The following is a 14235-nucleotide window of genomic DNA, read 5'->3' on the forward strand; positions in this document are numbered from 1 at the left end:
ATCTACATCTAGAGGGAAAGGGAAAGTTGTGGCATTTTCTCGCAAGAGGGGCAGAGGAAATCAATAGTATTAGACTTTAGTTATTTTCTTCATTTTATTGTATATGACATTATGACTCATGAAATACATTATTATATTTTTTGTTGATATTTTGAGGCTAAGTTGGGACTCAAGAGTCAGGACTTACTATTCAGGACATGATTCACTGTTATGTGTGATTTTAGCACTAGAAATGATATTAAACATCTTATATATTAGTTCTTTTATCATATTTATGTGTCAATGTATTTATTTTATGTTGTAGATGGTTTAAATATTAAAAAAATTGAAAAAAAATGAATATTTTTGTACCAAACGATTTTTTCCTCACGCAGAGATTATCCCGATAACGATTAATGCAACATTGATTAGTAGTGTAGAAGCATGGTAGGCTAAGAGTACAATGTCAGCAAATGATATTGATGTTAGTATAGAGCACATGGTAGATGTGTAGAATACTATGGATAGCACAAGACACAAGTGTTGAAATGATGTGTAATCTTCACTTGTGGTTACTTATTATATCTAAGAGCTCTCATTATTGTAATAGAAAGTTAAGGTTTAACAGCCGACAAAGTCCACATTATTTTATTATATTCTAAATGGTTATGGTTGATATAGTTCATTTATGTGTGCCTATAACCCTCTCGCCGGGGAAAAAGCACCCCACCTCATGATTCGTGCATAAATACGCAACTCATGCCTCATTTATATTACATATACATTCATTAGCAATTGATTCTTTAGCCTAAAGGCATCATATCCCTTCCTCACATTCATGTTCACTTCTCTTTATTATATGTTTGGTTTATGTTATGTTGGATTAGCGTTTGCGAGTGGGTTCCATTCAATTCTCACTTATCACTTGGGATCTCAAAAACAATGTATCACGTAGAGGACATAAATACTTGGACAAGAATGTAGGGTGATAAGAATAATTCCATGGCACATGCAATATCTACAAGCTGCAGTTGTGGAATACACATGCATAAAATAGGCAGTTTCTCATGTCTTGGAACAATCAGCTTGGTTAGAGAGTCAACATGTATTGTCATTCGATCCCAATATGGAACCATTCACTTTTCCAAGATCAATCAATAAGTGAAAGTCAGTCATAATATATATATATATATATATATATATATATATACTAGTGTTCCATGGGGAAGTGTCCCCCCACCTGAGAAACACATCCCCGCTCTTCCTGTGCTCCGGGGATGTGGGGACGTCTGGGGGACGTTTCCCCACGTCCCCAAAAAATAGAAATGCGAGGAAACTCGAAGGGGGGACGTTTCCTCCCAAAAGAGGAAACATTTCCTGCGTTTCCAAAAAAAATTGAGGTCAAATCATTAAACAAACAAAAAAGTCAAATCCCTAAAAAAAATTATAAAATATTATAAATATACTATGAATCAATGGGGGGAAGGGTTTTTTTTGTTATTTCATATTTGAAGGGACCAACAACACGATGGGATGTTGATCCAGAGGATGGTGCACATAGAGATATGGAGGAGGGACTTGATGAGACACAGATGGGGTTGGTTGGTGTGCCACTTAGCATGTTTGAGAATGCAAGTGATTCTAATTCAAATGGTGACATTTTTTATCTTGATTAATTCATGTAGCAGTTGGATGCAGAGACTAGCGGCGCATTACCTTGAGCAATTATGTTCATTTGTCATTTGATATGTTCTTATGTTATCTTCTTTTCTATTTCAGACTTCAGTTGTAGACTTTAGTTTCTTTTGAATCTTGATATATGATATATTAGACTTGACTCTATAAAAATTTGAATCTTGATGTATCAGACTTGACTTTTATTTCAATATTCAGTATTCACATTTGGAACTTCAATATGGTTTAAACTTTTATTTTCATTGTACAGTGTTACAGTGGCATGTATGATTTTATCATGCTTTTCATTTTAAATTTGTTTCAGTTATGATTCATCGATTTATCCTTCATGATGTAAGTGTTAATAATAAAGATAGTTAAAATATAAAATTTCAATGATATGTTTATAATTTTTTAGTATTTTACTATTTTTGTTGGGGTCCCTTGTGTTAAAGACCTTGATGTCCCCCCGCGTTTCCTAAAATTGGTGGGGAGCTTTTACATAGGTCGCTCCTGAGTTTCCCCGCTCCCCCGTCCCCACATCCTAGAAACTTGGGGGAACTATGATATATACCTTGGTCAAATGGAAAAGGAACGACGTTAGGAAAGAGGTAGTGATTTTGCCTTATATGCATGCAAATCCTACATATGAAGAGCATGCCACAAAGGTATGGTGTACAGTTCGCCCTTCCTTTCTGAGACACAAGAGAAGTACCTAGCCCATCATGGTCAACCTCTCCTTGCAATCAAGATGAGGTAGGTACCTCCTTCTCGACAGATCAAATTAGAGTTTCCTCAAGTAGCCATTGGCATACAATTATCCCCGCCCAAACTATACCTCAGTGAAATGGATAAGGAAAGACATTAGGAAAGAGGTAGTGACTCTGCCCGATATGCATGCAAATCCATACATATGAAAAGCATGCCACAAAAGTATGATGTACGGTTCGCCCTTCCTTTCTGGGACACAAGAGAAGTACCTAGCCCATCATGGTGAATCTCTCCTTGCAATCAAGATGAGGTAGGTGCCTCCCTCTCAACGGATTGAATCAAAGTTTCCTCGGGTAGCCATTGACCTACAATGATCCCCACCCAAACTCTTGTGCTTGGTGGAGAAGAAGCAAACAAAGGTGTGCTCATTGTTTCTTCTTTCAACTTTAGGTGTAGACGTTTTTATATGTTGTTCTTTGCGATTACTGGAAGGGGGGGAGGGGGGCATGTTAGAGAGTAACTGTCATGTGCAATGATTTATTTATTATAGACAAACAAGTTTGTGATTGTGTGCTTTAGTTGAATAAGTCATAAACACAACACATATATATGAAGTGTCAACTAAGAAAGTGATATGAAGGTCATCTCAAACTGTATGGAGATTGCAGTATTCGTTTCATTAAGCAAGAATTCTTTTTTTTATTTGCTTTACTTTTTTGTGCTTGTATGTTCTAATTCTTGGCACTATAGTAGCAAAGTAGAGAACCACATTCGTTTCATTAATCAAGTATTCTTTTTTTAATTGCTTTCCTTTTTTGTGCTTGTATGTTCCAATTCTTGGCACTATAATACCAAAGTAGAGAAACTACTTGTGGTTCGTAGATGAAAAAGAGGGTGTCATGTTGCAAAAAGGAATGGTTGGGGCACCATCAAGCATCTTTGGAGAGTGAAAGAAGTCTAACAGTGTCATGGACGGCAATATGCTTGAAAATGTTGAAGAATTATTACTGCACATGCAAGCAAAAGAACAAGTAGGTGTCATTTATTATTTAAGCTTCGGTCACTCTTTGTTTTCTTTTTTGTTTTGATATGTGTCTCATGTGTGATCATTGATAATTTATGAATCAGGCATCTTTGAGTTAAAGAAGTCTAACAATGTCACTGATGGCAATATGCTTGAAATTGTTGAAGAAATTATCACTGCACATGGAAGCAAAAGAACAAGTAGGTGTCATTTATTATTAAGCTTCAGTCGCTCCTTGTTTTCTTTGTTGTTTTGATATTCGACTCATGTATGGTCATTGATAATTTAGTATCTGAGACTATATTAATATAAAACTTATCATTTAAATTAAGTGTGATTGTATCATTAAATGATTTGTGGATGTATGGACTCACCTATTTGAGTTTCAAATTCAAATTCGGTAATCAAATGTAGCATTATATTTGTTTATGATTGATGGTCCATCATAATAAAATGGTTAATTTAAATGTTTTGATATCTTTCGTTTTTTTAAATATTCAAGGGATCTCCCATGTCCCATATTGTGTGTTGGGAAGTCTCTCCAAATGTCCCCAAAACTCGTTCGGTCTTCCACTAATTGCTTGGAACGTAGAAAAAACCTCGCACCATTAAGGATTTTCAAAGTGATTTGTCACATTTCGTTCGAATGTCACATATATTTAATACAGAATTCCTATCTTATCTAATCTCAGAGTATGAGTCTTCTAGCTAGTTTGTGTGTATAGAATCTTATCCTAACTAGTTACAGTTCCCGCAGACTCTGTAAATCTCTTGCTTTGTCAAATTTCAGAAGTCTGACAAGACATGAATGCTATAAATTAAATCACCACCAATCCCCAAAAAGGTTTAAATTATAAACGGAAGCTAAAATGGATTTGAGAATATTTTTTTACGCAGTTTTAGGCTTTTGCTTAAAGTCTAATTTTTGGGATGGAACCTATTCCCAAACAAAAAAGAAAAGAAGACCCACGCAGAAAATATTGCCAGTTCTGAAAAATATCCAAGAAAAGATTCGAAGCCATCCAAAAATTATGGCTACTGAATACGATGATTTGATTACAAAACCTGCCAGAATTTGACCTGGAAACGGGATATTTCTAGGCTACCTGATAAGAGGAGACCAATCATCTCATTCTGATAGCTATGGGTACAAAGGGGAGAAAAGGCATACATGTTGAAGCAGAGGTAGAAGCATTTGATCCAGCGATTCGTTCCTGTGAACCATCTCTTCGGCATGCTTGCCAAGGGCAGTCACTGCTCCATTCAGTGTACCTGCAGACAGGGGACAGGAAGGGTGAAAATACAAGTATTGACCACTGCATCCAATCCACTGCCATTATTGACTTATGTAAAGTTATTGTAGCTGTTTCTTCAAACAAAAACAAAACAAGGGCAAGAAATGGCATTGATTTTCATACCCCTCTGCTCATGGCGAATCCGCTGAGAAAGAAGCGCTTCCAACTGACCAGGTTTTGCACTTAACACACTATTCAATAAACGGCCAAGAGGAGGTAACCGGGTATTTGTGCTTATGGATTCCCATATCTGTACACCACCTTCTTCTTCAAAAGAAGAAAACGCGGCCATTCCTGCACGCAAATCATCTTAACTTTAATTTTAAAGCCCAATCTCGTTTTCAGAATAGGGGAAAGTTTGAAGTACAAACCAAAAACCGGCAAACTTCAAAACCTTACCGCAAACTTCCGAAATAATTTATATCTGGCTTCCGCAATCTAACGAAGTGATGTAGGCTTCACAGTTCGATTAACCTCTACAATCTCGCATATCCTTCGATACTTATAGTCAAATAGACATATCTTCACCGCCGGTGAAAGCCTTTTGCTTCTTAAAACAAGATGGGCTGCAATGGCAGCAAGTCCCTACCGACAGATTTTTTTTTTCAAGTTCAAACAAGGGGGGCTGCCTGGCAGCTAGTCCCTGCCTTGAATGGAAATAATGGCGAAGAGAAGACCCCGGTTCAAAAGCCCTATGAAGAGGAACGCCAGAACTGGAAACTGGGTATATATTCCCCTGCGAGCCAGCCCGTTGGGTTCTGAACCCGAACGCGTCAAGCGAGCCTGTGTGTTCTTTTAATGACTCTTACCTTGCTAGTCTGTCTGGGAAGTCAATCAGGTCATAATGGGAAAGAACCCAGTGGGATGTACCTGGAGTTCAGACGTCTGTTTCACAGATCGTTGTTGTGTAGAATCAAGCAAGTTTTGCAAACATTGGACGCCATGTGCACCAGATGTGAGAAACCATACATGGCATGCAGTTTGGAGATGCCAGAGGCGCACGAACCAGAGATACTAATGTTCAAGTTGATTGTTTAGGGCACACGAACCAGAAGCAATAGTTTAGGGCACAAAAAGTGTCAGGCACGAAAACTAGAAGCATCCATTGACAGCCGAGTTCAGTGTTGATAAGAAACTTCTAGATGCTTTGATACCAAGGAGCAAACAACTATATATGCATGTGGAATACAGTTTTGATTCTCAGATTTGTGAAAAACTTATGCATAGTATAAGGTCAATTGCTTTCCCGCTGCCGCTCATACAAAGAAGAAGAAAATGTCTTAAAAAGGAGATTGTTGTCTGTAAATTGGTTTAGCAGTGTAGTTGTTCTACTCGGTAAGATGTAAGTTTGGAGTTAATGTTTGAGTTTGGAGTTGTTGACTTTTTGAAACCATTAGAAGGCGTGTGCAGATTGGATATGAACTCAGACAAGGCGCAAAACATGGAATTTTGCAGAGAGTAGAGCTCGTGTCCTCCCCTCCCCTGGGCATAGTCTGGGCACAGAACCTAAATAACATAGGTTCACAGGGATTTTTTCATTCATAATGTCTCGCAATGCTCCGGGCGCCCAATGTTAGAATAAAGCATTAGTCCACTGTTCGTTCCCTGTCGTCGTCTGACGCCGTATCAAGAATAGCCCCCGGTAAGAAGTAATAAATCATGAAATAAATCATACGCAAGTGATTGGAGCGTTGGCAATGTATTCGGGACGTTTCATTCCCTGCGGCTGATATGCCGCTTCTCCCTTCCGTTCCGCTCCCCTCGACAGTAGCCCGTCTAATACTAAGTGGTATTATAATAGAAGACACAGAGAAAAACTGTGTTATACTTGGGAAACATTGCTTTTGCGTTGGTCAAACATTGTACAGATAAAAACTATTTTATATTTGGGAAACAGGTACACAAATAAATAGATAAGTTAATTAAAAATTAAAAGAAATTATTTTCTAGTGCTATTTCTTTTTTCTCTATTATACTTTTCTTTATTTTGGTTATGGGGGATGGGGGTTCTCTTTACTCTTTTCATTCATCATAAAAAATACAATGACGTATCTCTTATGTTGAACGCCAACCTGCCTGCATACCAAATGCCTTATTTTGGATTTGGGAGGCTTCTCTGTCAAGTTTGATAAACGCCAACCTGCATGCATACCAAATAACGGTGTTAAGGCACAAAACATAAAATTTTGCAGAGAGTAGAGCTCGTGTCCTCCCCTGGGCATAGTCTGGGCACAACGCTTGGGGGATCTATTCTCTGCAACAGAGGAAATTCGACAACCTAACGAAATATTCAATACCAATCACGTACGGCTCCAACACAGATCGGATGCATTGCTAGTTGGATAAAGAAGGTAAATACTAAAGCTATGATGATGCTTGTTGTGATGTTGTAGGCTCCCCACCCCTACCTATGTTGGTTCGTTTGTATCTGTCTCACTCGTATCTGTAACTCCCACTATTTGTTTGTCCCCTATATGTGCATATAAATCAAATTCATTGAACCAAGAGCAAGGGCATCATCTACGAAGATCCAAATCCCATGCCATAACCTTTCTCTTCTAATAGTTCACTCGAAGCCCTTCCTTCTAAAGCTCTAAGTTCGGGTTTGTGAGCAAGTATATCAAGGGTGGTTAAGGCAACAGGTTGTAGGTTGTTGTAGATCGAACAGAGGAAAGTCTGGGTGTAGGCAAGTAAATAGCAATGTTCTAAGTGCCCAAGAAAGCTCGTTCACTCTCAAAGTTCAGGTAAGAAAGTTGGTCTATAAAGGTTTGGACACCAGCCTACAGCTTCCCCATCATGAGGTTGGAAGGTTGAGCGAGATGGATTTGCTAGATCCTTTGGCTATAGGTGTTTATCTCCTTAACACCCCAGGCATGGGTGGGATTGAACTGATTGTAACTGACCTGAAACATCCTAACATCGTTTTGCTTGCTCGCTTGCTGCAATAGGATAGCTCGTCAGCAATCCGGGTGTATATCAAGCAACACAAATCCATGTTTGAATCTGGAGATACCATGAATGTAGACATTCTCGTGGTGACTCCCCAGGCGATGTTGGTGGAGGAGCTGGAGAGCACCGTAGGAGCGGAGGGGAGCGTGGATCTCGTCACCGTGGCCCAAGCTCTTCACTGGTTCGATCTAGAGATCTTTTATGGGCATGTGAAGCACATTCTGCGGAAGCCCAATGGGGTAATTGTGGTCGGTGGGGTAATTGCGGCCTGGTGCTACAGAGAACTAGTTGTGAACCCAAGCGTGGACCGCATATTTGAGAATTTGAACCGCACATCTACCCCCTTTTTGGACCCCGCCAGTCAAATAGTGGACGACGAATATGCATCGTTGTCCTTCCCATTCCGGGGCGTTGTCCAAGAGGGCTCAGAGGAAGGGGAGTCAACAACTCGTCCCACAAAAGATGTTGAAGAGGCAGCAATTCAAATGACATAACTCAGTTGGAAGGTATTGGCAGAAGTGGATCTGTTGAATGCATCTTGGGGCATATTCACTCAAGATGGCGGTGCGAGTTGAGGCATATTCAGTCAGGATGGCAATGCGAGTTGAGGGAGGAGCAGTTCATTTGTAGCGAAGGCTCTCCTATCAAATATAACTTTCATTTTGTACTGGTAATTCTGAAGGTTTCCACTCAACTGCTATCAAAAATAACTTTCATATTGTACTGGTAATTCCGAAGGTTTCCACTCCACTAGTCCCTAGTTTGTTGCACTTCTGCATAGCAAATTGAACATATATCCCAATTGCTATTTAGATAGTCTCTTCTAGTTGCAGTAATTGATACCGACTCTTTGTGCCTGAGCAGAGATCAATCACTGGTAATATTATGAAGGAGTCTATTGAGCAAGCAACTTGTTCTCCCTCTTTCAGAAAACTTCTTGTATTCTCGATCTGTCTTATTAGGCTTTAAAGAAACACACCAATAACCCCCCCCCCCCCCCCATTTCGACTAACTTGATTTATTATAAAGTATGCCAAATATCTCTTGAGCACAAACCAGTGTTATTTATGATCTCTCTTGATCTGTTTTCTTCTGAATCTTGTTGGGCCATCAATAATTCCAATTCCAATCGCACCACCTTATATTGATCCCTCCCCTATGTCTAGAATTTATGTTATTGTACTAATCTTCGATTTCTTGGTCCTAGTTTGAAAGGTCCTGGTCAGTCCCTTAGCCTCTACCGGGTGTCCTCTGTAGCAGAGACGGGCCCCTGGAGATCAATATTTGAAGCACTGGTTGTTTGCTTCCTGCGTGTTATATACGTAATAACACTAGATTTGATTTTCTAATCAGAATGCATGTTGCTATTATATGAGAAAGATTTTATTTCTAATTACAGATAAACATATGATATAGGATTTTCATTACAGCTAACAGAACCTTAAGCATAGCGTCAGTGAAGCGTTAAGATAAGCCTCCCAGAGGGGTATCATGTTAGGTGCTGGAATCTGCCGGAGCTTGTCTGGTCTCCCTTTCCGACAGTTGTCAGGTGTTGGAATCTGCTGAGAATTGCTGAAATTTGTAAATCTTTAGAGCCATCAACTGCCGGGAATTGTAGAAATTTGTAAATCTTCAAAGCCATCAACTTCCAACAAATTTGTAATTCTTTAGAGCCATCAACTTCCAGGCATGGCGGAAGCAGATTGTTGTTGAACTCCCCCTTCATGCATCACAACGAAGCATTAAGATAAGCCTCCCAAAGGGGTATCATGATAGGTGTTGGAATCTGCCGGAGCTTGTTTGGTCTCCCTTTCTCACAGTTATTAGGTGTTGGAATCTGTCGGGAATTGAGAAATTTGTAAATCTTCAGAGCCATAAACTTCCAGGCATGGTGGAAGCGGATTGTTGTTGAACTCCCCCTTCATGCATCACAGCGAGTACGCTCGACTGAGCACGAATGACAATTGATATGCACAAGTAAGCTCACATTCGGTATACTGTAAACGCTACAATAGTCTACAATAGACACCGCACGCACTACAATAGACACCGCAACAACATGAACCACTTGGCAGCTGGCAACTTCAACAACTTACATGCACCCCTTAGAGTGCCAACTTCAACTTATAAACTTACTTTAGCTTAGCATTATAGCATTTAATATTTGTTAAACTGCGAAACTGTGAAACTAATACTAGCATTAGTTTACTAGTGAAACAAATTTCCAACAGATTTCTGAAATAAGTACACATAATACACATAATATATGCTTTTGGCCTCTCTGCCTCGAGAAGAGGCCAAATAAGATGATGAAACGATATGTGCCTAAAAACTTTGGTTATAAGTGATCATGAGTAATAACAAACATGTGAATTAATTGTTTAACATCGCCTTTCGATTACAATAGTCCCAGCCGTGTTGTGGCAAGGACTAATAACACATGCATTTCTGATCCATGGAGCTTTTTAAGTTCAAGGGATAGTATAATTTGGTGCCTATTTCTTGCATTAATATGACATGGAGCATATTCTCTCTTTTTGGCTTTGGTAATTAACAAACATTTATTTGACAATGTGATCATGCAACAGATCGGTCAAACATGTATATAGTTCACATTCCTGCAAAGCAAGAAACAAACAACCAAAAGTAAATAAAAGCAAACTAAATGACAAGTTATATTGTATAAACACTTATTGTATAAGCTCTATTTACAACAAAACATCGACATATTGCATGTACTCGTGATTATAGAATCTAGAACTTGATGCACAAGAAAGGTTATTTATTATTTGATGAAATATTTATGCAGCATAATTTTGTATCTTAATATTAATTCCCCATAACAGACTACTCTACATGAAATGGTGAAATTGGAAAAACAATGACATATCCATCTCTAGGGGGGATAGTCCATGATGTACCTTCAGAGAGTAGAGATATGTTGTCATGGTCCACAGTGTCTTCTTTTGTGTTTGCATTCTTCAACAATACTTTTGGTCCCATGGTGGGTTGGCCTCTTAGTGTTGGATTGATCTTTGATACCTCCTTCACTTATGAGAGGTCCTAGTGCAGTAGTCTGCTCTTTGAAACTAGACCAAGAGTTCTATTAATCCTCTTTTGGAACATGAGAGTGCAATTTCTGACCAGATGCCCATCTTGGTGACATCTTCGACATTTGAATGGAATACCTTCATAGTCGAGGACCAGAGGCATGTCCTCCTCCTTACCTATCACTATCTCCCCAACAAAACCACCTCACAAGTCTATATTAATGAGAATCCCCGCCATATATTTGTCTTTTGACACTATATATGTGTTGTCATGCTCTAGGTAAGTGCCCAAGGAATTCCCTATATCTCTGAATACAATCTTGAAGATGACTAGAGAGAAGTCAATCTTCTTCCATAAACCAAAATTGTGTCTTCCTCAAAATGAAAGTCTAAGTGTATCTAAACGGGCTAGAACCACAATATTCATAAGGTGTTTTACATGCGGATTTACATCTTCTTCGACCCATGACTTGAAAAAAATGGATCCAAATTTTCATCCCCCCACTCTTCCAACAAGATACTTGTGGGAAATATCGCATGCTTAGTGCAATACAATGTCCTCCCCGATAACTAATAGACCCTAGGTTGTTCAACCAACTTAATGCATCGATCCTTTTTTTGCTTGCCAAAGGCTTCCTAACTAGGATGATTGGGTGAAGCCCTTTTAGAAGCTAAAACAATCACATCTTCAAGGGGTTGCATTCCAAATCTGCTATGAAACCAGCTCACAAAAAGATAGAAAAAATAGATAAACGCCTTAGAAATAAGCCTCTTCGAGGGGGAAACCTCCTTTACATTACATAAATGAACAATTATTGGATGATACAAATGACAAGACCTCCTTTCTATATATAGGAGTCTAAGGGATCATAATATAATCAAAGCCGACATAACAATAATAATGTAAGGGCACAACAATAACAATAGTGGGCTTCTATGGGGCACAATATTAACAATATGGGTACTACATGGGCACAACAATATAATAATGGGGTTGCACTAATAATAATAAGGGGTTACACTAGTAGTATAGGGACCTAACATGCCCCTCTCCTTCAAAAAGTGTTGTCCTCAACACTTGAGTAGTTATTGATGCTTCTGTATAAAATTCTTGTCCTCCCATGTGGAATCTTCAGCGGTAAGTTCTTCCACTTGATGAGATACTCTGAAATTGATTGATTTCATAGTTGTCAGGTTTTTGTTTCTGTGACTGCTCCCGGTTCCAATATGATTTTTCCTTCCTTATCAAGTTCTGGCAATATTTTTTGAATTGGGACCTTCTACAACTTTTGAATGAGTGGCCACACTTCTTCGCCCTTCTTCCATTCATCCCTTGCTTCTTTTATCCAATCTATTTGGATAATAGAAATAGCACAAAACAATGCTTCCACATCCTCATCCTTTCTTGAGAGTGCATCTGCATCAACATTTTGCTTCCCTTTTTTGTATATGATTTCAAAGTCATAACCCAACATATTTTTGACCCATTTTTATGTTCTTCTAAAAATAATCTTTGTTCTAAGAAGTATTTAAGACTATCATGATCCATTTTTACCTTGAAGTGTCTTCCCATTAGGTAAGGTCACCATTTCTTAAGTGCATGTAGTATTGCCAACATTTCCTTCTCATAAATAGATTGCTTGAGGGACATTTGTTTGTATGGATGTAGCCGTAAAATTACCCAATCGCCTATATCAAAACTTCTTTCACTGCGATGTTGATATGCCTATTGTTTCATTCGATTCTGAACCAAAGTTGCATTATCCTTTAAAAGTTGGAGAACTTGTTGTTGATGCTTGATGTGGTCTTTCACTGCTTGAACCTTTTTCTTCTCGATATGTCCTTCTATCTTGAGAGTTTGAGGAATGGTAATTTCTGCCAATGCATTACAAGATATGGTCAGATTCATTTCTTCTTTCTCTGGGGTTGGTTCCTGGTGTATGTCCTCTTCTTTTGACGTTTCTTGATGCTTTTCTTCCTCCTCTTCACAATCAATGTAAAATAATTTCTTCTCAGCACACTTATGACCTTTAATGTATTTGTTATCACAATTGTAACAAAGCCCTTTTGCTCTTTTTTCTTCCAATTGTTGTGGTGTCAACCTTGTAGGTTGTGGAAGGCTAGGAAAAACAACACTTCCATATTTATAGTTGTGAGGGATAGACTTCCTTGTTGCCATAATTTTTCTTTCCACTTTTCTTGCCAACCTGAATGCCTTCTCCAATGAATTAGGTTCCCAAAGATGAACCTCATGTTGAATGTTATCCTTTAAAGTCCCTATGAAGACATCAATCCTCTGCTTCTCTGGAATATCATTTTCCCTTATATTCAATTTTTTAAAGCCCTCAAGGTGCTCTGCCATTGAACACTTTTGTTTGAGATTTATCAATTGGCTAAAGAAGGTGTTGCTCTTTGTAACCCAACATATTTGTGACCCATTTTTTCTGTTCTTCTAAAGCTAATCTTTGTTCTAAAAAGTATTTAAGACTATCATGATCCATTTTTACCTTGAAGTGTCTTCCCATTAGGTAAGGTCGCCATTTCTTAAGTGCATGTAGTATTGCCAACATTTCCTTCTCATAAATAGATTGCTTGAGGGACATTTGTTTGTATGGATGTAGCCGTAAAAATACCCAATCGCCTATATCAAAACTTCTTTCACTGCGATGTTGATATTCCTGTTGTTTCATTCGATTCTGCACCAAAGTGGCGTTATCCTTTAAAAGTTGGAGAACTTGTTGTTGATGCTCGATGTGATCTTTCACTGCTTGAACCTTTTTCTTCTCGATATGTCCTTCTATCTTGAGATTTTGAGGAATGGTAATTCTTGCCAATGCTTTACAAGATATGGTCGGATTCATTTCTTCTTTCTCTGGGGTTGGTTCCTGGTTTATATCCTCTTCTTTTGACGTTTCTTGATCATTTTCTTCCTCCTCTTCACAATCAATGTAAAATAATTTCTTCTCAGCATACTTATGACCTTTAATGTATTTGTTATCACAATTGTAACAAAGCCCTTTTGCTCTTTTTTCTTCCAATTGTTGTGGTGTCAACCTTGTAGGTTGTGGAAGGCTAGGAAAAACAACACTTCCATCTTTATAGTTGTGAGGGGTAGACTTCCTTGTTGCCATAATTTTTCTTTCCACTTTTCTTGCCAACCTGAATGCCTTCTCCAATGAATCAGGTTCCCAAAGACGAACCTCATGTTGAATGTTACCCTTTAAATTCCCTATGGAGACATCAATCCTCTGCTTCTTTGAAATATCATTTTCCCTTATATTCAATTTTTAAAGCCCTCAATGTGCTCTACCATTGAACACTTTTGTTTGAGATTTATCAATTGGCTAAAGAAGGTGTTGCTCTTTGTATCCTCACAATGTGCTATCATTTCCTCCGTGAAAATTGACCACGTAACAAGCGGTTTACGAGAACAAAGCCCTTTATACCATAAAAATTGATCTGGTTCTAAATATGAAGATGCAATACATACCTTTTGTAACAGTTGCACCTCATGTAGATCAAAATATTGCTCCATCTGTAGTATCCAATTTAC

The 14235-nt window shown here is 38.5% G+C and overlaps 2 protein-coding genes across 2 annotated transcripts in view; one reads left to right on the top strand and one right to left on the bottom strand.

Moving 5' to 3' along the window:
• The window catches only part of LOC149153502 (ARM repeat superfamily protein), a 368482-nt gene extending 361955 nt beyond the window's left edge, over positions 1–6527 (bottom strand). The window contains exons 1-3 of the mRNA XM_089445673.1: positions 5083–6527; positions 4807–4977; positions 4560–4660 (exon numbers count right to left, since the gene is read on the bottom strand). Of these exons, the coding sequence (XP_089301799.1) occupies positions 4560–4660; positions 4807–4975 (270 nt within the window). The 5' untranslated portion in view covers positions 4976–4977; positions 5083–6527. The remainder of the gene's footprint in view (positions 1–4559; positions 4661–4806; positions 4978–5082) is intronic.
• A 1170-nt stretch (positions 6528–7697) lies between these two features.
• Positions 7698–8126, top strand: LOC149153504 (uncharacterized). Its single transcript, XM_089443834.1, has one exon. It carries the CDS (start codon positions 7698–7700, stop codon positions 8124–8126), a length of 429 nt encoding a protein of 142 aa, XP_089299960.1.
• Positions 8127–14235: the final 6109 nt, after the last annotated feature.

Source organism: Pinus tabuliformis, chromosome 9 (assembly GCF_031772625.1).
Source record: "Pinus tabuliformis cultivar Carrire ecotype Pingquan chromosome 9, CPIR1, whole genome shotgun sequence".
Lineage (NCBI taxonomy): Eukaryota > Viridiplantae > Streptophyta > Pinopsida > Pinales > Pinaceae > Pinus > Pinus tabuliformis.